Source organism: Dryas octopetala, chromosome 7 (assembly GCF_963921425.1).
Source record: "Dryas octopetala chromosome 7, drDryOcto1.1, whole genome shotgun sequence".
Lineage (NCBI taxonomy): Eukaryota > Viridiplantae > Streptophyta > Magnoliopsida > Rosales > Rosaceae > Dryas > Dryas octopetala.
The window spans coordinates 9,564,866-9,585,398 of record NC_141372.1 but is presented as its reverse complement, the minus strand read 5'-3'; the positions used below and the strand labels follow the sequence as shown (position 1 = coordinate 9,585,398).

The 20,533-nt window shown below is 36.7% G+C and overlaps 2 protein-coding genes across 3 annotated transcripts; both read left to right on the top strand.

Annotated features, from left to right (window-relative positions):
• The first annotated feature begins 5,198 nt into the window (after nt 1–5,198).
• On the top strand, nt 5,199–8,611 carry LOC147279455 (uncharacterized). The gene is made up of 2 exons (XM_086252523.1): nt 5,199–8,057; nt 8,131–8,611. Exons 1-2 carry the CDS (start codon nt 5,252–5,254, stop codon nt 8,481–8,483), a joined length of 3,159 nt encoding a protein of 1,052 aa, XP_086108649.1. The 5' UTR covers nt 5,199–5,251; the 3' UTR covers nt 8,484–8,611.
• A 3,255-nt stretch (nt 8,612–11,866) lies between these two features.
• LOC147279454 (uncharacterized) lies at nt 11,867–14,909 on the top strand. Of its 2 annotated transcripts, none has more exons than XM_086250551.1 (2): nt 11,867–14,270; nt 14,506–14,909. In XM_086250551.1, exons 1-2 carry the CDS (start codon nt 11,876–11,878, stop codon nt 14,907–14,909), a joined length of 2,799 nt encoding a protein of 932 aa, XP_086106677.1. In that variant the 5' UTR covers nt 11,867–11,875. The 2 variants fall into 2 exon arrangements, with proteins under 2 accessions (XP_086106677.1, XP_086106676.1); XM_086250550.1 differs by having other exon boundaries at nt 14,503–14,909.
• The last annotated feature ends 5,624 nt before the right edge of the window (nt 14,910–20,533 follow it).

The window sequence follows — 20,533 nt, the reverse complement described above, 5'->3', positions numbered from 1 at the left end:
CAAGTCCACTCCCGTGCCTTTCTTATCAGTAGCAAGTTCTTGATTTTTTTATTTAACTCAGTAGTTTCACCTGCAGTTTTTGAAACTGCAACTTGCAGTTTTTGAAACTGAAACTACAGTTTCAGTTTTGTAGAACACTTGATATGGGTATTTTCTGAAACTTTAGTTCCAGTTATGTTAAGTTGCTCAGAAGAATGTTAGAAAAAAAAAAAACTTGAAATGGATGCTTTTTGGTTTAGAATTTGGACCTTTTAGCTAAAATTGTAGAGGTTGACCAAAAAAAAAAAAAACTGAAATTATAGAGATATGAACCACATACCCTACCACCAACAACCAAAGACCCAAAGTGACCCACACAAGTTGAACAAGATGAGGTTGAGTATGGAGATAAGGATGAGCTTGAAGATGAGAGCTCAACAACCAAGTTCAATTGGAAGGATCACTGGTACCCAGTTTCTTTGATTGAGGATTTGGACCACCGATTGATTAGATTTTCTTTTCCAGATTAGTGGTCGTTGCCGGCCTCTGCAATAGACTAGAGAGAGGGACAAATGAGAGAAGAGAGAGAAATGGAGAAAGAGGAGAGAGAAGAGAGATAGAAGAAGAGAGGGGGCGAGAGAAAGGGTTTGATACAAACCAAGAACAAGAACACCCAGATCGGAAATCCCCACCCAGATTGGTAAAGTTGAAGATGGTGATCTGGAGAAGTGTTTTACGAGTGCGTGAGGATGTAGCGGGTTTAGGTTGCTGAGGTTTCTGTAGAAGGTGGCCCACAAAGGAATTATAAGGCTTTTGGTGTGTTTGAGTAATAAAAAAATTTGATAGTACCTAATAATTAATGGACTATAAAAAAAATCTTAATAAACATTCATTTATATTTCCTTAAATTGGCTAATGAGAATGTTGTTGTAAAAATTTTGCTTAATCCACATGAGATATTTCCAACAGTTCAACCCAATTTTTAAAAGGGTGCCACTATTTTGATTCAATTTTTTTATTAGTAATCCCAACAATTTAATTAAATATTAATTTATAATTTTATTTTAATGTAAATTGACTATTAAATACAAACATTTAATTTATAATTTTAAAAAATAATTAACTTAAAGTATACCCAATAACAGTTTATTCAGTTGGATATGCATGATGCAACAAAAAACATTAAAGTTCATATACAGGGAACAATATATATAAGAGCGTTACACAGCCAAGTAAAACATTGAAGCCAATTTAAAAGATTTCATACATTAAATTTGAGTAAATTCAACCCACCTTGCCGATCAAAACTGACCCATGTGCTACTTGTCTTGTAATTTGTAGACTCTCACTAACTTGTACTGCCACTACTCTACCTCCAATTAATGGCAGCCATTATCTCCTGCAGTCCTGCCACAACTCTGTCTCTCCATCTTCCTCCAAATTCGTCACCATGCCCACCAACCGTACTCGCTTCCCAATTTCCTATACCGACTTCGGAACTCGCCGTTCTTCCCCATTTCCCATTCAATGTCAGATACAGAACAACAGGTGCCACTTTTTGGTTATGGGTTTTTCTAAGTTTAAATTTTTACACATTTTTTTCTTTATTGGTATTCTTGAAATCTACGTGTGCTCTAAATTGTCTTGATTTGATGTATTCAGCATTATGTTCAATCAAATTCTGTGAATTCAATGTGGAATGTATGAACTGTTCATATATAATGTTCACGTCATAACATCAAAATTTATGAAATCAGGTTGATTTTCATTACACACTAACTTCATGAACTGTATTCTTTAAGTAGTGGAATACCTTATTGCAAAAATTGAGTGTTAATTAATGATGTGACCCAATTGAGCATTTTCACTTGTTTGAGCAATGAGCAGGAAGGAGTTAATTACACTTACACCCCCTGAGATTTATCGCCTTTTCACATACACCCCTTGGGGTTTCAATAATTACACATACACCCCCTGAAGTTTTAAAACTGTTGCATATAACCCCTTACAAGAAAAATAAATAAATAAATAAAATATAAAATATTTGTATTCAGGTTGGAACTTACACCTTGAATAATTTTATTAGGCTATTTAATCCCTTAGCATGTTTTTTTGCATAATTTCTCATCATTTTCGTCTCACTATAGGGGGTTATATGCAACAATTTTAAAACCTCAGGGGGTGTATGTGTAATTATTAAAACCTCAAGGGGTGTATGTGAAAAGACGATAAACCTCATGTGGTCATTTTCGATAAAGGAGTGTGCGATTTCTATAGCTTTGGCAGTCAGATTAATAACGGGAGTTCCCACATTGGATTGGTGTAAGTGTGTAACAATGCCTATGCGGCTAGCCCAGTGTACCCTGATTTGGCTGTACTGATCTCGGGACCGCCAATAAAGGACCCAGGAGCATTGTTGAGATATGCTCTGCCTATTAAGTTATTAACAATAAAGCCATCAGGGAAGTGCAGAAACCGCTTGAAGATATCACAGAGTCTCAAGGTAGCTGGAAGCAAAGCACTTGATTCTGTTGAGACGGTAATGCATCAAACTACTTGGTTTCTTCGTTTCTTTGTGTTCATTATGTTTTGATTGTTATCTTTGGAAATTAAGTAGATGGTAACTGGGACTTCTAAGTTTGGATGATGTAGAATTTGAGGCAGGCATCTCGAGCCCTGAAGCAGGGGAAGACTTTAGTTGTGTCTGGATCAGCTGAATCCAACAAGGAACATGGAGTCGAATGTAATTGTTGGGTGTGTTTATTGGGTGTATTTGTTGGGTGTGTTTGTTTGAATTGTTGGGTGTGATATTGGATTTTAGTAAGAGTAGTTTAGGAAAATATATTGGGTTTACTAAAAAGTTTTAACATTTTTTAAAGTGAAAATGAGAATATAGAATATGTCGGGACTATTGATAAAAAAAATTGTATTCGAATACCGGTACTCTTTTCAAAATTAACAAAATCAACAATGCAAAACAGCAATAGAATTTCTCTCCAAAAATTGGAACCAGTGATTCTCTCATAAATGACAATTTCACATTTTCTTGTAAAATTTCCCTGATACGCAGCAAAAAAGGGTGGAAGAGGGCCAAAGCAGATAAAAGAATAGTACGTCAAGAAAACTATGCAAAAACCTGCAGACTAAAATTTTTTTGTATAAGATCTTGTCCAGACAAACTTTATGTACATGATTGACATAAAGAATTCTTGTATAGAATCTTATCTAGACTAGACTAGGTGTGGATGCGAGAATTCGTAATAGTTATAATAAGCATTTGAAAGATGATTAGTGTACCAGATTGAATACATATATTATAACTTGTTGGTGAGCTTATTTATCATTGAAATTGTGCAATTGTGTTTGAAAATAAAATCTGAAATTTAATTCCCTAAAGTAAATATTCGAATTATTTTTTATTTTTTCAAAACAAAGATAAAAGAAAAGGCCAAAAAAAAAAAACCAAATGTAATTATGGAGATGAATAGATGATGAGGTAAAAGTCAATTATGTAAATAATTTAAAGAATAGTTTGAGTTTTAACTTTTAAGAGAAGGATTGGAAATTTGGAAGAGCGAACCCCAGGCCCCAGTAAAAGTAAGGACGAAGTGCAGTGCAGGCATAAAAAGCTTGCTTTGTGACCCTGAAATTGACTTGGACTTATCTATGTTTTGATTATATTTCTCCTTTTCGGTCTTCTTCAACTTAATATATGACATCATCTGCGTGATGCAGGTTCGATTGGAAATGCCGATTCTGAACAAATTCGATTTAAGAATAAGTTTCCAACTTTGGTATATCAATGCTAAAATTCATACTCCAGTTATTAATTCGTGACAAGGCAAAGGAGAGTAGCCGAGATTCTACAACAATTCCAATATGTGTTTTTTCCCTTTTTCTATTTTTTGTATAATGTGAGATTTTTGCCTCATTATAGGTTGAACTTTAACTATGTCTTGGTCGATAAAATTCTTGAATTATAATCTTTTTTTTTTTTTTTTTTCTGGCTAGGAACAGTTAAGATTTTCATGCTTAGTATGTGACTTGTTGATTAATTAGTAACAGTGGACATCAGGATCGGTTGATATGGCCTTTTATTAGCTCTGGAGTTTATTCAGTCAGATCTGGTTATCATTTTGGCCATTCTAATAGGCCAATTCCTAATGTGGTTCATCCTCATAACTCCCATCAATCGAATGCTAGTGTGTGGAAGCATATTTGGAAGGCTAATGCTTTGCCAAAGGTTAAGCATTTTATGTGGAGGGCTTTTTCGAATGCTCTTGCAACAAATTTGAATTTGCATTTGAGAAAGGTTGTGAATCAGCCTCTGTGTCCAATATGGTGGCTCCAATTTGGTGTGATTGTCTTGGCTATGTTGTGGATGTATAGGTCAAGCATCACGCAGTTGGATAAATGGTTGCTGGATGGTTCTTAAAAAGGCAAAGAAGGATTCGGCTTATCTGTTAACTTGAATATGTTTCATCTTTTGGAACATTTGGAAGATGAGATGTAAAGCTATCTTTTAGAAACTTCCTCTAGATCCAACTTTTGCTTGTTGTTTGATTATGAGGTCCTTATCAGAATTTTTCCAAGCTCAGGTCTCCAATAATGCCAAGGATCATCCTTCTTCTGTCTCTTCTGGTGGTGGAGTTTTATGGCAGCCCATCATTATTTTGGAGTGATGGGCTGCCTAGTGACTAGGTTCTGTCCTTTGAAGGTGTAGTGGGGGTTTACTGCTATGTAGTTTGTTTCTAATTTGGTTTGATTTTACTGTGATGAGCTGTTAGTATTTGTTTTGGTTGCTTGTAGTTTGATGCTCTAGTCTTTTTTGTATTGCTTGTGGGCTTTGTTCTTTAATGGAATTCTTCACTTAGCCAAAAAACAAAAAAAAAGTAACAGTACGTCAGTACGTGGACATCCACAAGCCCCACAAGTCATGCAACGAAAGTCTATGAGAAGGTTCCCCTGAACCCGCAGATGAATTTGTAGTCATGCATCTGCAACATGAGTATGTCATCAGCAGTGACGTTCGCCCAGTTGGCTTGAAACAACTGGCCTACTAGTGTCAATCAACCCAACGAGAAAATGCATTAATTTTTTGCATTCGGTTTTCAATGAGGAAGACTTTGACTAAAGTGTACGCAGAAATTACAAAGTCTTCCGCACACCATCACCAGTTTCAAACCATATAATATAAATTATCAATGGAAGGCCAGCTTTTTAATTGCCATCACTCTTGACATTCTATACACACACCAAAAACCTGAGAGCAATGGAATCTCCAACTTGTTATCATAAAGTATGCTTTCTAGCTTATTGCCTTATCTTGTATGTTCAGCTGGTTTCACAACCAAACCATGCTTTGGCTTCTGCTAGCTCTACTGAAGCAGAAGCTCTTCTCAAATGGAAGGCCAGCTTACAAAATCAAACCCAGAATAATCTCACCTCATGGACCACCAATCCTTCAAGCAACCCAAAAGCAAATGCAAGCCCATGCAATAATACTTGGACTGGTATTTCATGCAACACTGCTGGAAGTGTCATCAAGATAGAACTTATCAATTCTAGTTTACAAGGTACGCTTCATGCATTATCATTCTTGTCCTTACCTAATCTTGAATATATTGACTTCAACCTAAATACACTCTTCGGTACCATCCCACCCCAGATCAGTTCCCTCTCTAAACTCACCTATCTTGATCTATCTTACAATCAGTTTTCTGGGAAAATCCCACCAGAAATTTTTCTTCTAACAAATCTTGAGGTCCTGCACCTCAGTAGAAATCAGTTAAATGGCTCAATTCCACAAGAAATAGGGCGGCTAAAGTCTGTTTACGAGATTTCTCTGGACTTGAACAATCTAGAAGGTCCGCTTCCAGCTTCTTTGGGTAATTTGAGCTCCCTGACTCATTTGAATCTCTTTGATGCTCAACTTTCTGGTCCCATTCCTCCAGAGATGGGAAACCTTTCTAGTTTGGTTGCACTGCGCATGAACAACAACAATTTAACTGGTCCCTTCCCTCCAAATTTTGGGAACTTCAAAAATCTGTCCTTGTTGTACTTGTACAACAACAAGCTTTCCGGTTCTATCCCTTCAGAAATAGGAAATATGACGTCTCTAGTGGAACTGTGCATTCAAAAAAACAATCTTTCTGGTTCAATCCCGACATCCATAGGTCATTTGACGAACCTTACCAATCTCTATCTCTTCGAAAACAAGCTTTCGGGCGCTATTCCTAAAGAGATAGGGAACTTGACGTCAATGGTGATCCTAGCTTTGAGCCAGAATCAACTCAATGGTTCAATTCCCACTTCTTTTGGAGATCTGAGCAACTTGGAAAGCTTACACCTCCGTGACAACCAACTTTCCGGCTCCATCCCCCAGGAGATAGAGAAACTAGGGAATTTGACTATATTGCAATTGGATACTAACCACTTTTCTGGTAATTTGCCTCAAATTTGCCAAGGGGGTTCACTACAAAACTTTACAGTATTCAACAACAATTTGATAGGTCCAATCCCCAAAAGCTTGAAAACTTGCAAAAGCTTATTCAGAGTCCGCCTTGAAGGGAACCAATTGACAGGAAATATATCTGAAGACTTTGGTGTCTATCCGAATCTTCGATATATAGACCTAAGCCACAATAAGTTTTATGGTGAAATCTCACACAACTGGGAAAAATGTCTACAACTAACAACCCTACAAATGGCGGGAAACAACCTTACTGGTAGCATACCACCCTGGATTGGCAATGCAACCCAAATTCATGAACTAGATCTTTCTTCAAATCGTTTAGTTGGGGTGATTCCAAAGGAATTCGGGAGATTAACTAATTTGGTGAAGCTGTTGTTGAATGGAAATGAACTTTCGGGTCAGATACCTTCAGAGTTTGGATCATTGACTGATCTGCAGTACCTTGACCTGTCCAAAAACAAATTCAATGGTTCAATTCCAAGCATTCTAGGTGACTTGTACAACTTAAACTACTTGAATTTGAGTGACAACAAGTTCAGTCAAGAAATTCCATTCCAGTTGGGGAAGTTAGTTCCCCTGAACCAACTAGATTTGAGTCACAACTCACTTGATGGTGACATACCAGAAATGAGCAGTATGCAGAGCCTGGAGAAGCTGAATCTTTCCCACAATAATCTTTCCGGTCTCATCCCAACAAGTTTTGATAAAATGCCTGGCCTGTTGTACATCGACATATCCTACAATCAGTTGCAGGGTCCCATCCCCGACAACAAAGCATTTCAAGATGCTCCCTCAATACAGGGGAATAAAGGTTTGTGTGGCAATGTTGAAGGACTGCAACCCTGCAGTCCGTCAGTGGAAAATAAACATATCTCAAAAAAGGACCGAAAACTCATATTTTTAATCATTTTCCCTCTATTGGGAGTGCTTTTGCTTACTTTACTTGGAGTTGCCATCATTAGAACAAGAAGAAAGAAAGTCCAGCGAACAGAACAGAGTGATATGCAAGATGAAGAAGTTTTTACCATATCAGATTTTGATGGGAGAAAAATGTATTTGGAAATCATAAAGGCAACCAATGACTTCAATGCTGCATATTGCATCGGGAAGGGAGGATATGGAAGTGTCTACAAGGCAGACCTGCCATCCGGCAGCATCGTTGCAGTGAAGAAACTGCATCCACTACTTGATAGTGAGGAGACATCTCGGAAGGACTTCCTCAATGAAATAAGGGCACTAATGGAGATACGCCATCGAAACATTGTGAAGCTTCGTGGATTTTGTTCAAATGCACGTCACTCGTTTTTGGTGTATCAGTATCTAGAAAAAGGTAGCTTGGCCGCAATCTTGAGCAACGAATATGAGGCTAAAAGAATGGACTGGAGTAAAAGGGTGAACATTGTGAAAGGGGTGGCCCATGCCTTGTCTTATATGCATCATGATTGTTCACCACCTATTGTTCATCGAGACATATCAAGCAAAAACATTTTGCTGGATTATGAATATGAGCCTTGCGTTTCAGACTTTGGAACTGCTAAGCTTTTAAATCCAGACTCCTCGAATTGGACTGCCCCTGCAGGCACATATGGATATATAGCACCAGGTAACATAGTTAATATTTTCTGAATTAATATTTAAGTCTATATATTAATTGTTTTCTCTTCTTTTGTTGGCAGAGCTTGCTTACACAATGAAGGTAACAGAGAAATGTGATGTTTATAGCTTTGGAGTTCTGGCATTGGAAGTTATAACTGGAATGCAGCTGGGTGATTTCATTTCCTCTCATTCGTCTCCATCTGCCAGTGCAAACATATTGCTGAAGGATGTATTGGACCAACGCCTTCCACCTCCTACACCTCAAGTTGAGGATGAACTGAAAACCATTGCAAGGCTAGCAATTTCATGCAGAGATTCCAATCCACAATCAAGGCCTACAATGCACATGGTTTCTCAGGTCTTATCATCCCGAACTCCGCATTCCTATAAACAAGAACCAGACATTACACTTGAGCAAATCCTTATGATCTGAATTGGGCAAGCTATGAATATGGTTATGGCAAAAAAATAAGATACTTTTGTTTAAGCATATTGTAATGATTTCAGTATTTTTTTTTTCATGGCAACTTTTAAATGCATATTGCTCTCAGCATGATTACAGTCTTGGACTACTCTTTCATACAATAGTTTGCAAGCAAGTACTGGTTTGTCAAGTGCACAATGAGGATATCACTGATAGGGAAGAAATTGCACTGGGTGCAGTACCTGTAACAACTTCAAAAACTCGTCAGCTTCTTTTGGAAGATGCATGCCACACCCTTCAGAAACTTGGTCCTTGTTGTTGCCTTTAATAGAAAAATTTGTTTGTCACTTCACAGTAACAGAGAAAATTACAGGTGAAATTGTACTTGGGTTTCATTAAATCAGAGTTTAAGGAATAAAATGAAAGTCCAGAATCAATAACCTCTCCCACCTTCATCTGTCAAAAATTTTCATGTTTACTCCGTTTAAGTCTTGAATGTTTCATGTTTAATCATTCAAGTAAAAACATAACACATTAGTGAAGGTGTTGGTTTACATTGTTTTCTGCCCAATGATGAATATGACTTCATTGAAAGGTCATAGGTAACAGGTTAGCCATCACAATAGTTGTCTAGGAATCAAGCCCTGACTGAAGTCTTTGTTACCAACCTCCATCACCATGCTTGATCAGAAGTCACACTTCAAACTCAAAATATTAAGTTTCAGTTATTGAGCCTCATGTATTCCTCTAAATTAGACTTATTTTAACTTGAAGAAACATATTATTGGCAAACAGTTCATAAATAAGTCTATAGTTTTAAATCATTAGTTACACTAGGAGCATGTTTAACATATGAATTTTCTGAGCTAACCTGAAAGCCAGTCTACTTGGCAACCCTGACTGCATTCCTAGTTTCCTCTGTGCTGTGCAGAAAAAGTAGTCTAAAAAATTTAACGTAAATGAATGTAAAATCATTTTCCTATAACTATCTAGTTCTGGAGGTGTTCAAATGTATAATACCCAAAGTCAAACCATATACTTGTAGTAATCCATCCCTTCCTGGTACAGTTGGAACACCTGCTTTCTTCATTTGTATCTGGAAGTTGATTTAGCACCACCCACAACACGGATATTGTAAGGCTGAAAAATGGAACTAGAATTATGAATGCCAACATGAGAACGTAAAACTAATAGCTATGGAGTCATGTACTTGTAATAATATCTCCATGAGCTAAATGGAACAATGTAGATTATGTAGATCAAAAAGTTTAAGCAAATTCAACTAAACCCAGACTCCTCGAATTGGACTGCCCCTGCAGGAACATATGGATATATAGCACCAGGTAAAACAGTTAAATGTTTTGTAAATTTTGCATTAAGTTTAGGTATTATTGTATTAATGGCGATAATTTTCTGTTCCTTTCATGGCAGAGCTCGCTTACACAATGAAGGTAACTGAGAAATCTATGTGATGTTTATAGCTTTGGAGTGTTGGCACTTGAAGTGATAATGGGAAAGCATCTGAGAAATTTCATCTCCTCTTGTTCGTCTCCATCATCCAATGCAAACATATTGCTGAAGGATGTACTGGACCAACGCCTTCCACCTCCTACACCTCAAGTACAGGAAGAAGTACTCATAACCATTGCAGGGCTAGCAATTGAATGCAGACACTTCCATCCACAATCTAGGCCAACTATGCAGATGGTTTCTCAGGCGTTATCATCCCAAACTGCATATTCTATAGACAGCCAGACATTACACTTGAACAACTCATGAGGATCTGAATTGTGTATCCTATTAGTATGAGACAAAAATAAGATGCTCTACATAAGTATATGTTAGTGGTTTGAGTATTTCTTAGTTTTTAATTTCCATTGCAACTTTCTTCATGTATCTTATTTTCAGCATGATTAAAATCTTGGACTACTCTTTCTATCTTTTTCAAGTTTAAATATTGTCCTTGCAAAATTATTAACCTCTTAATCGCTTATTAATCACAACTACACAAACATGCTCGTATGCCTTTTTTTTCCCCTTTTTTAAATCCTGGAAGATATTTACTAGACTTCAATATTTTTTGTGGTACGGAATCAAACCATTAGACATATTCTAATCCTAACCCATTACGGCATTAGGGAGATATACTTCAATATTTTATTACATTGGCAACTGAGAATCTCTAATAAGTAACTAAATTTGAGTGTGTTAAAAGTCTCAAATTAAGTGTATTTATCTCCTAATGCAAATAGCTGAATTAAATTCTTTTTCTTAAAAAAAAAAAAAAAAAAGGCATAAGAATAAGAATGTAGTTATTGAGATGATGAACTAAAACTAAAGTTACATAAACAATTTAAAGAGAAAGTTTTGGGGTTTAACCGTTTAAGAGAAAGATTGGAGAATGTTAATTACCTCAGCCACAGTGAAAGTGAGTGAAAAATGTGGAGCACAGCAGCATTGCTCTTCAAAGAGACAGCAGGAATCATCAGTTACATAAGCACGTGCAGGGCACGCTCTTTCTTCATATTGGAATGCTTGGACTGTTTGCCTCCTTTTTTCTGTCGTCTTCTCCAACTTTTTTTGACCTGTTCTTCATCTCCGGTGGCCCTGCCAACATCTTGCGTGCACACACCTTTGCAACATGAGAAATAGGCCTTGTGGATAGGGGACTTGGGCCACTTGGCCTATTTATAATAAGTAATTCTAAATGGACACGCTCAAATTGCTGAGTTGGCTCCTTATACAGATTTTCTTGGCCCAATTAGAATTTACCAATACGAATTATGTGGGATTTTTTTTCTTCTGACAAAAAAAAAAATGGTGGCTTTTTCAATTTGATACATGAGAATTAAAACTTTTCAATTTCATGCACAACGTTTACTCCATATTGCAATATCATTCATCCTTCAACGTCTCCGTTAGTTCTCCGTGAGTTACTGACATATTGCTGATTTGGACTCGTTTTTTTCTTAGATATAAATGTGCAACATGGCAAATAAAATAAAATAAACTATATTATGTTACAATGTTGAGCAATGACGACAAAGCTCATGCCTGGTGGATATGCACCACGAGTCAAACATCTAATAACGTGCAAAAGTTGCTTTTAACTTTAAAGATAAAGGCACAAAGACTTATGATTGAGAAAGAAAAGTGAAGGAGAAAATTGGAAACACATTCCAAGTCTTTTTTTTTTTGGCCATGAAACACATTCCGAGTCTTTTTTTTTTTTTTTTTTGCCATGAAACACATTCCAAGTCTTTTTTTTTTGCCATGAAACACATTCCAAGTCTTAAACCTGAAGACTGGTGAATTTATTGTGGAAAGTGAAGATCAGGGAACATACTGCATGACACACTATAAATAAGACCCTGAAGTAATTGTAAACACAAACAAAAACCATGTCGTCTTCATCGTATTACTATAAAATATGCTCTCTAGCTTATTGCCTTGTCTTGTATGTTCAGCTTGTTTCATTACCAAACTTTGCTTCTGCTAGTTCTACTGAAGCAGAGGCTCTTCTCAAATGGAAAGCCAGCTTTCAAAACCAAACCCAGTTCGATCATCTCACCTCATGGACTTACCTTCCCAATAATAATGCCACCAATTCTTCCAGTAATCCAAAACCAAATACAAGCCCATGCAATTGGACGGGTATTGCATGCAACGCTGCTGGAAGTGTCAACTGGATAATGATTAGAAACTCTGGTTTACAAGGTACGCTACATGCATTTTCATTCTTATCCTTCCCTAATCTTGAGCGTCTTGACCTCTACATGAATAATCTCTTCGATGCCATCCCACCTCAGATCAGTTTCCTCTCAAAACTCTATTATCTTGATCTGTCTTGCAATCAGTTTTCTGGAAAAATCCCACCAGAAATCGGTCTCCTAACAAATCTTGCCAGTCTATATCTCTCTGGTAATAGCCTTTCTGATACCATTCCTAAAGAGATAGGGAACTTGAAATCTCTTGTGGTTCTACAGTTGAGCAACAACAATTTAACAGGTCACATCCCTCCAAATTTTGGAAACTTGAAAAAGTTAACCATATTATACCTCCTTAATAACAGACTTTCTGGCTCAATCCCCCAAGAGATAGGAAATCTCACGAGGTTGACTAACTTGCAGTTGGCTAATAATCAATTAGTTGGTTATTTGCCCCAATACCTTTGCCAAGGTGGATCACTAGTAAACTTTACAGTAAGCAACAACCATTTGATTGGTCCAATCCTCAAAAGCTTGAAAACCTGCAGGAGCTTATTTAGATTGCGTTTAGACGGGAACCAATTGACAGGCAATATATCTGAAGATTTTGGTGTCTATCCAAATCTTCATTTTATAGATCTAAGTGACAATAACTTTTATGGTGCAATTTCACACAATTGGGGACAGTGCCCACATTTAACAACCTTACGAATTGGAGGAAACAACCTTACTGGTAGTATACCACCTGAGCTTGGTAACGCAATCCAAATTCATGAACTCAATCTTTCTTCAAACCATTTAGTTGGGATGATCCCAAAAACGTTTAGGAGATTGACTTCTTTAGAGAGGCTAATGTTGGGTGGAAATCAACTGTCTGGTCGTGTACCCTTCGAATTTGGATCACTGACTGATCTTGAATATCTTGACTTGTCCACAAACAAATTCAATGATTCAATTCCTAGCATTTTGGGTGACTTGGTCAAATTATTCTACTTGAATTTGAGCAACAACCAGTTCAATCAAGGAATTCCAGTTCAGTTGGGGGAGTTAGTTCACTTGACCGAGCTTGATTTAAGTTGTAACTGGCTTGGCGGTAAGTTACCATTAGCAATGAGCAATATGGAGAGTTTGGAGAAGCTGAATCTTTCCCACAATAATCTTTCTGGTTTCATTCCAACAAGTTTTATAGGCATGCACGGCTTATGGCATGTTGACATATCCTACAATGACTTGGAAGGTCCCCTTCCCAACATCAGCGCATTTCAAAATGCTCCCCCAGAAGTGTTACAAGGGAACAAAGGATTGTGTGGCAATGTTGGAGCTAATTTGCAACCCTGCAAACTTGTCTCAAAAAAGAAAAAAGACCACAAACTCATATTTGTAATCACATTTTCTCTTGTGGCAGCACTTGTACTTCTTTCTTCTACATTTACAATTGCCTTTGTACTGGAAAGAAACAAAAAGCATCAACATCTAGAAGAAAACATCACACATGAAGAGGTTTATTTTTCAGTATTAAACTTTGATGGAAAAACGATGTATGAGGAAATCATAAGGGCAACAGAAGATTTTGATTCTAAATATTGCATTGGGAAGGGAGGCCATGGAAGTGTCTTCAGAGCAAATTTGTCATCCACCAACATAGTTGCCGTGAAGAAACTCCACCTGCTATGCAATGGTGAAAAGAACATTCAAAAGGAGTTCCTGAATGAGATAAGAGTACTAACAGAGACACGACACCGTAACATTGTGAAGTTTTATGGTTTTTGTTCCCATAAAAGACACTCATTTTTGGTGTATGAGTATCTAGAAATGGGTAGCTTGGCTACAATGTTGAGCAAAGATGATGAAGCTAAAGAATTGGAGTGGAGTAAAAGAGTGAATATTGTTAAAGGTGTAGCTCATGCCTTGTGCTACATGCACCACGAGTGCTTGCCACCAATTGTGCATCGAGATATATCAAGCAAGAATATCTTGGTGGATTCTGAATATGAGGGCAATGTTTCAGACTTTGGCACTGCTAAGTTTTTGAACCCAGACTCAACTAATTGGACTGCCCTTGCAGGCACATACGGATATGTGGCACCAGGTAATATTGTGGTTTTATGTCTTTTATATTATTGTATATTTAACATATTTTATGCCAATGATTCGTTTTCATGGTTAGGATGAGGTTAATTAAGGTTGAACATGTTACACTTCTAATTAATCACTATTAGCATGATACAATTTATGAAAGATATAATTAATTTCTTTAAACTTTCATTGAATCGTTATATCTATATACTGACAATGTCTTTGTTATGAGCTTTTTCTTTAAGCAGAGCTTGCTTATACAATGGAAGTGAATGAGAAATGCGATGTGTATAGCTTCGGAGTAGTAACATTCGAAATAATTTTGGGAAGGCATCCCGGAGATCTTCTCTCATCTTTAGCGTCAGGGTCGTCATCATCATCATCCTCGTCGTCTTCATCTGCATTATCAGCCCATCAAATCCCAATTGTGGAGTTTTTGGACCAACGCATTCCCCTTCCTACACATCAAGAAGCAGGGGAAGTGCTCTCTCTTGTGAAGACAGCGTTTGTGTGCTTGAATGCTAGTCCCAAATCCCGTCCAACAATGAAACAAGTTTCTCAACACTTCTTTGCTCAAAGGCTGCATTTGTCAAAGCCATTGCGTATGATAACATTTGGTGAATTGCTGACTCTCAATGTTATGACTACCTAAGGAATATGATTCTTTCCTATACATATTTAACTTTTTGTGTGCTTTCTTTAAAAAAAAAAAAAGATTCTTCTTCAACTTTACCTAATTGTAATCTATTTCATGTACTTGTGTCTATGGCTAGCACGTAGGATGCCTCAAAGTTAAAAGTTTGCATTTCCTTGTGAGAAACTTAATAGAATAAAAAATGGTTTGATATATTTTATATACCATGCTTTCTTATACACCTATTTGTTAAATGCAAAAAGACTTGCTACAAGACATTGCAGGCTATGCAGCAACACATACAGACGAGTTTGAGTTTGTACACCACCCTAACAAAGAATAAAAGACCCCACAAGGCTCAAATTCAGAAATAACAAATTCAATTTTCAAAATTAATTAACAAAATAAAACATTCAATAAAGAAAAACAGGTCAGTTGAATTTGACGTGAAAGTAATTGCAATGGCGATGATATATATGGAATATGGACAGCTACAAAGACCCTATATATTTTGAAACAAAGGATCACAGACTCGATCACTTACAAACAGAGCCATCTCGTTTTCAATTTTCTTACACATGGAGAGGATTAGAAAGCAAAAGTGACAATATATGTTGAGCCTTCAAGTCTATTAGTTCTAGGTAATTAGAAATTGGCTTCTCCTTGTCAAAAACATTGTAATCTTTCAACCATTGTCACATTCAACAAGCTCTAGAAATTTTATTTTCTTAAGGTTTGATTTTTTGGGTTGAAAATATCAAGATTGAAGTTCAAAAACCTCATGCTCTAAGGTAAAATGCATTTCATGCATAATATTTTTGCATGTTTGATGAGTCTTTAAAATGCTTTCAGACTTTATTTTCATTTTTAAAATGGCATGTGCTGAATGTGAGTGTGTTTGTAAGTGGGCCCATTACATGTTTAATGTGTCAAGCCCATTACACATTGCCCATTTTGATTACACATGGCTCTATTGTGTGTAAGCTCATTCGTGATTTAATAGATATGTGCAGTGCACATGCTTTCAGATATATGTTTTAATACATTCTCACGTGCACTTTTCATCATCACTTACACTCACTCACACACATAGCAGAAAACATTCCCTTTCTGAAATTCTTCATGTCCAATTTATTTCTTCACCCACATCATCATTCTCATCATTATCCTTTCATGGCATGATACATGGATATTCCTTTTGCTAGCTTTGTCCTCTAGCTAAACCAAGTAAGAATCCTCCAAGTGTCCAAAATTAGGTGAGATTGGTTTTGATAAAAATATGGGTACGGCTCACACTTTCCTCTTACCTTTTTTATTTTTCTTATGAAAAATTGATTTCTAAAATCTGAGTTTGTTTTCTAAAATCTGAGTGTGATTTATGTGTTTTTCATCATCATCAAACACTCATATAGATTTTAGATTTTGGATTCTTCATCGACTTCTTTAAGTTTTGTAACTTGAGGGAGCTGATTTTTATAGAATCCATACTTGCATCCCATTGCATTCGTTGGATCCACTTCGCTTGGTTGCCGTCGCTGTCGTGCTTTGAAGAGCTCAAGGATGAGCTGCCAATGACATGATTGACTGATTGCTTTGATCAAGATGTTTGCAGAAGGAAGCACAAGGGTAAGAAGCTGCCACTTAAAATTAGGACTTAAGTAATTGCATGAGCATGTTTGTGTGATTTCTTATATTGAAACACTTGATAGTGGATTGCCCGGTCATCCCAAAAAAAACCCCAGTTTTTTAACTCTTTAGTGGTTTTCTGGGTGAACAATTGTATGTATTCTACCTTAATTGTTTCTCTTGTGTTGCTTATTATTAAAATGAAAACATAAACACAGAAAACACATATTTCACACTTGAGCATGACAACTTAAACTCTTGAATGTTAAATGAAATATGTAAATCTATTCACACACCACTTTAATTAGTTGTTGATAGCACTGTGATACTTACTGTGATGGGTCCTTTGAATGTTTAGGTTGTCACCAGGTTCTTGAATGCATTTGTAATAAGTTGTTTGTGTCATTGGTGTATTTGTTTCGAGTGTCAATATGAGGATCAGATTTATGTTTGCTTGACTAGTCACTGAATCATCACTTAAGCAAAAATTGGGGTCATGTTATTGAGTGTGGTTTTTACTCAGTAACTTATTTATCTTTCTTATTGTTTTCTCCTTCGCATCATTTTTGTTCGGATCATAACATGCTCCATCTTTTGTAATTCACTTCAAGATTAATTCTTGACCAACCCTATTTCATGATGGATAATGGGAATGAGCAGTCTTTTGTTCATTTTCATTCACACTGTCAGTGATGAATGGTCAGATCGCTGTTTTGTGTATGTTGCAGATAGTTCGGCTTCTCTTGGGCCTAATCTTGAGCTGGGTTGCACTCTTCTTGGTTCTCAATACTGAAGTGCATCTTTCTTGCAGCTCAAGTTAAAAGTCTTGTTCAGCACCAAATTAACCACCATGACATAATGGATATTGAAGGTCTTTGCTACCAAGTTTTCTCTTAATTTGCTTCACCTTTTGTTGGTAGATAGTAGGTTTTGGAAAGAGAGTGTCCATGTGCAATTAATGAATGATTGGGTTTTCTATATTGTGATGCAAAGCTTCAATTACCCATGGGATTTTATTTTATAAACATTTGGGAGGTGGTAGTGCGAAGTGCCCTTTATTTTTTTTCTGCTGATTTCATTTTACTAATATATATAGGATTTCTGCTTTTCTTTTTCTTTTTCTTTTGTACAAAGAAGGTTAAAGGGAAAAAGGGAGATTTTATTAAAATGATGGGTTGTAACTTGTACATGGTACGAAGTGCTTGTACCTGGAAAGTTGCACGACTACACGCAAGGGGAGCAACATGCACTGTATATATATAACACAAAAAACCGATTGGCTCTATATAAACGATCTAAACTTCAAGAAAGAAATCCGGACATCAAATTTACAAAACATGAATCAGAAATTCCCTATTCTGACAGATGAAATATCATACATCACAGATGAAATATCATACATCATAAGTTCAGATAAAGACACAAGACATCAGATAAAGACACAAAACAACGGATGAAGACACAAAACAACAGAATATTACAAGAAGCAACTGCATCATGAGTAACTGGAAGCAAAACACTGTGTTAACTCCTTCAGACTTCTTAATGCCATCCATTAAGCCAAAATTGCACACTTCACCTGGGGATCAGTAACAAAATTTTCACAGACATTCCATATCTTAGCTAGGGGACCAAGATAGAGCAGTTATATATTAGCTAGGGGACAACAACACTTCTCTATTTAGGCTAAAACACTCATCACTTCTTCAGGAGGTCCCGTGAGAAAATCCTCTCGCAGTATGGGCTGGTGCGTAAGATTGTATGAGACCTGACTGCTTCAACCAGAGAAGCATGAAGAGGACCTTGCATGAAGAAAAAGGATTAGGACATGAGAGAGAGAGAGAGAGAGAGAGAGAGAGAGAGAGTTATAAATCACTTTGAGAGATGTACCTTGGTAACGTACTGCAAGAGCAGATTGAATGACATAGTTAGCATAAGGGTCTTGCAGCAACTGTTCAAAGTGAGAAACTGAGAGCAATTCATGGATGATTCTTGGTCGGCTCTCTTCAAAGTACTTAAGGCATTTTTCAACCACATGACTACTGCATTTCTGCATGGAGAGGTGTACAAAGTGTCCTTCTAACTGAGAAATCAATCTGGCCATCGCAGATGGGATCTTCAGCTCTATGACATACTGAACAACATAATTTTTGTGTACCAAATCAAACCAAAATAAAACCACACTTCAGTTGGAAAGCCAAATAAAATTGTCCCACAGAATAAAAGATATGGAATGAATTATTCAATGGCATTTGCAGGATTAAATCATTACTCATGTAGAGAGATTTTGGACTGATATATAGTGAATTGTAACATAAGAAATTGAATATTTAACTTGGGAAAAGAGAATAAAAAAGAATAGAAGTAGCCCAATGGTTTTGTAACGTAACCTATAGATTCTTATAAACTTTAACAATCATGTCACTGTAAGCATGAAATATCAATATATAAAACTGATCAGCCTTGTGTTCATTTAGTTCCTGGTCTAGGCTTATGTTTTGCAGCTGAAGTGGATCAAAAGAATTGCTGATGGGAAACAATTTTAGTTCCACAAGAAAAAAAAAAAAAAAGTACATATCCATATAAATATTATGGATTGCCATATCATATTAAGGATTTATGGTCAGCAAGGAAAAGAAATTAAGTACGTTTAAAAGACACTTGTAGATGGTTACCCATAAGGCCATAAGGATCTTGGGATAGGAGAAGCCCATTTCTGGAAATTTCGGTGATCAGCTTATCTCGATGTCTCCCAATGGCATGTGCAATGCATTTTTGTAGTACACAGCATGCATGGCGTTGAGTTGCAATCTCAACACAAAATCTTGCAGCGGAATCAAAAATAAACTGCAAGAGATTAACAGAAAAATGGACAGAACAAGTTCAGAGTCTTTTCAACAAAAAAAAAAGAGTAGGTCCTACAGAAAGCATATAATCAGCCTTTAAGTCCTGGTTTGGGACAACAGTAATTTTGCCCAGGGTTAGATTCAGCCTTTAAGTCCTGTTGTTAGATTCAACTGTAATAGTGAGTCCAATTCATCCCACCACTCTCGTGCTGGACTTTTGACAAATAGGATCCACAGAACAATCACCTCCTGATAAATTTTCCAACTTTACCATTCTCAATTTAAACAAACACAACAGAGATAATCTATTCAAATTGATCAAGCATTCTTTAGATGTGTCTCCTTGCTATGCAATGTGTACGGATGTTTGGTGTCAGTCAAGCTCTGTTTTTTGTGTTTTATGCCAAAAAGGAAGTCCTGTCCTTTTTTATTCAGGTCCTAAAAAGCACATTTACCAATCGGTTAATCCGCAAGAAACTAGAGTTGGACCAATCATATTAGAAACAACACCTCAATCTTGCTCTTTGCATTGATTTCCCTTTTCTTAATTTCTTTTCTCATTGTTGCCATACACAGGATATCTGACATCCTCATTCATATATTTTCAGCATTGCTACTGAAAACTAGCTAGCTCACATGTTTTACCAATTGGTATGTTGTTCCTTAAACTCAGACCCTATCATCCCCTACCAAGAGTCAAGTAGATGATAATTGCAGAGTCAAGTAGTTGACTTTACCAACAGGAGATTTATATTATTGAAGTGACCAAAAACATCCGAGAAACTTGCAGAGGACTACATGAATCAGAAGGAAAAAAAATTGACAGAAACTAAGAACATCCAACAATGAGGCATGATAATTTATATGTAATTCCTCACAAGTCACAATGCAATATATGTGATCTAGTCATCAGAGATTGGTGCCCGGGGTTCACAGTTGGACTTCCCCTAACACTTATACAATTATCAGACTAGGTTTGGACTATTTTAAGCATCCACAGAAACAGCAGAAATAAATATCACACTTTCTGCCTCATTAACCGAGAAAGAGTTGGTGAGATTGATTATTAATGTAAGGTTAGATTTCTTCTTAGCTAATGTTCAAAGATAGGTAGGTCCAGTGCCAGCTTGACACTGAACAAGAGTAGAGTTGCTGCCCCCAGATGACAGG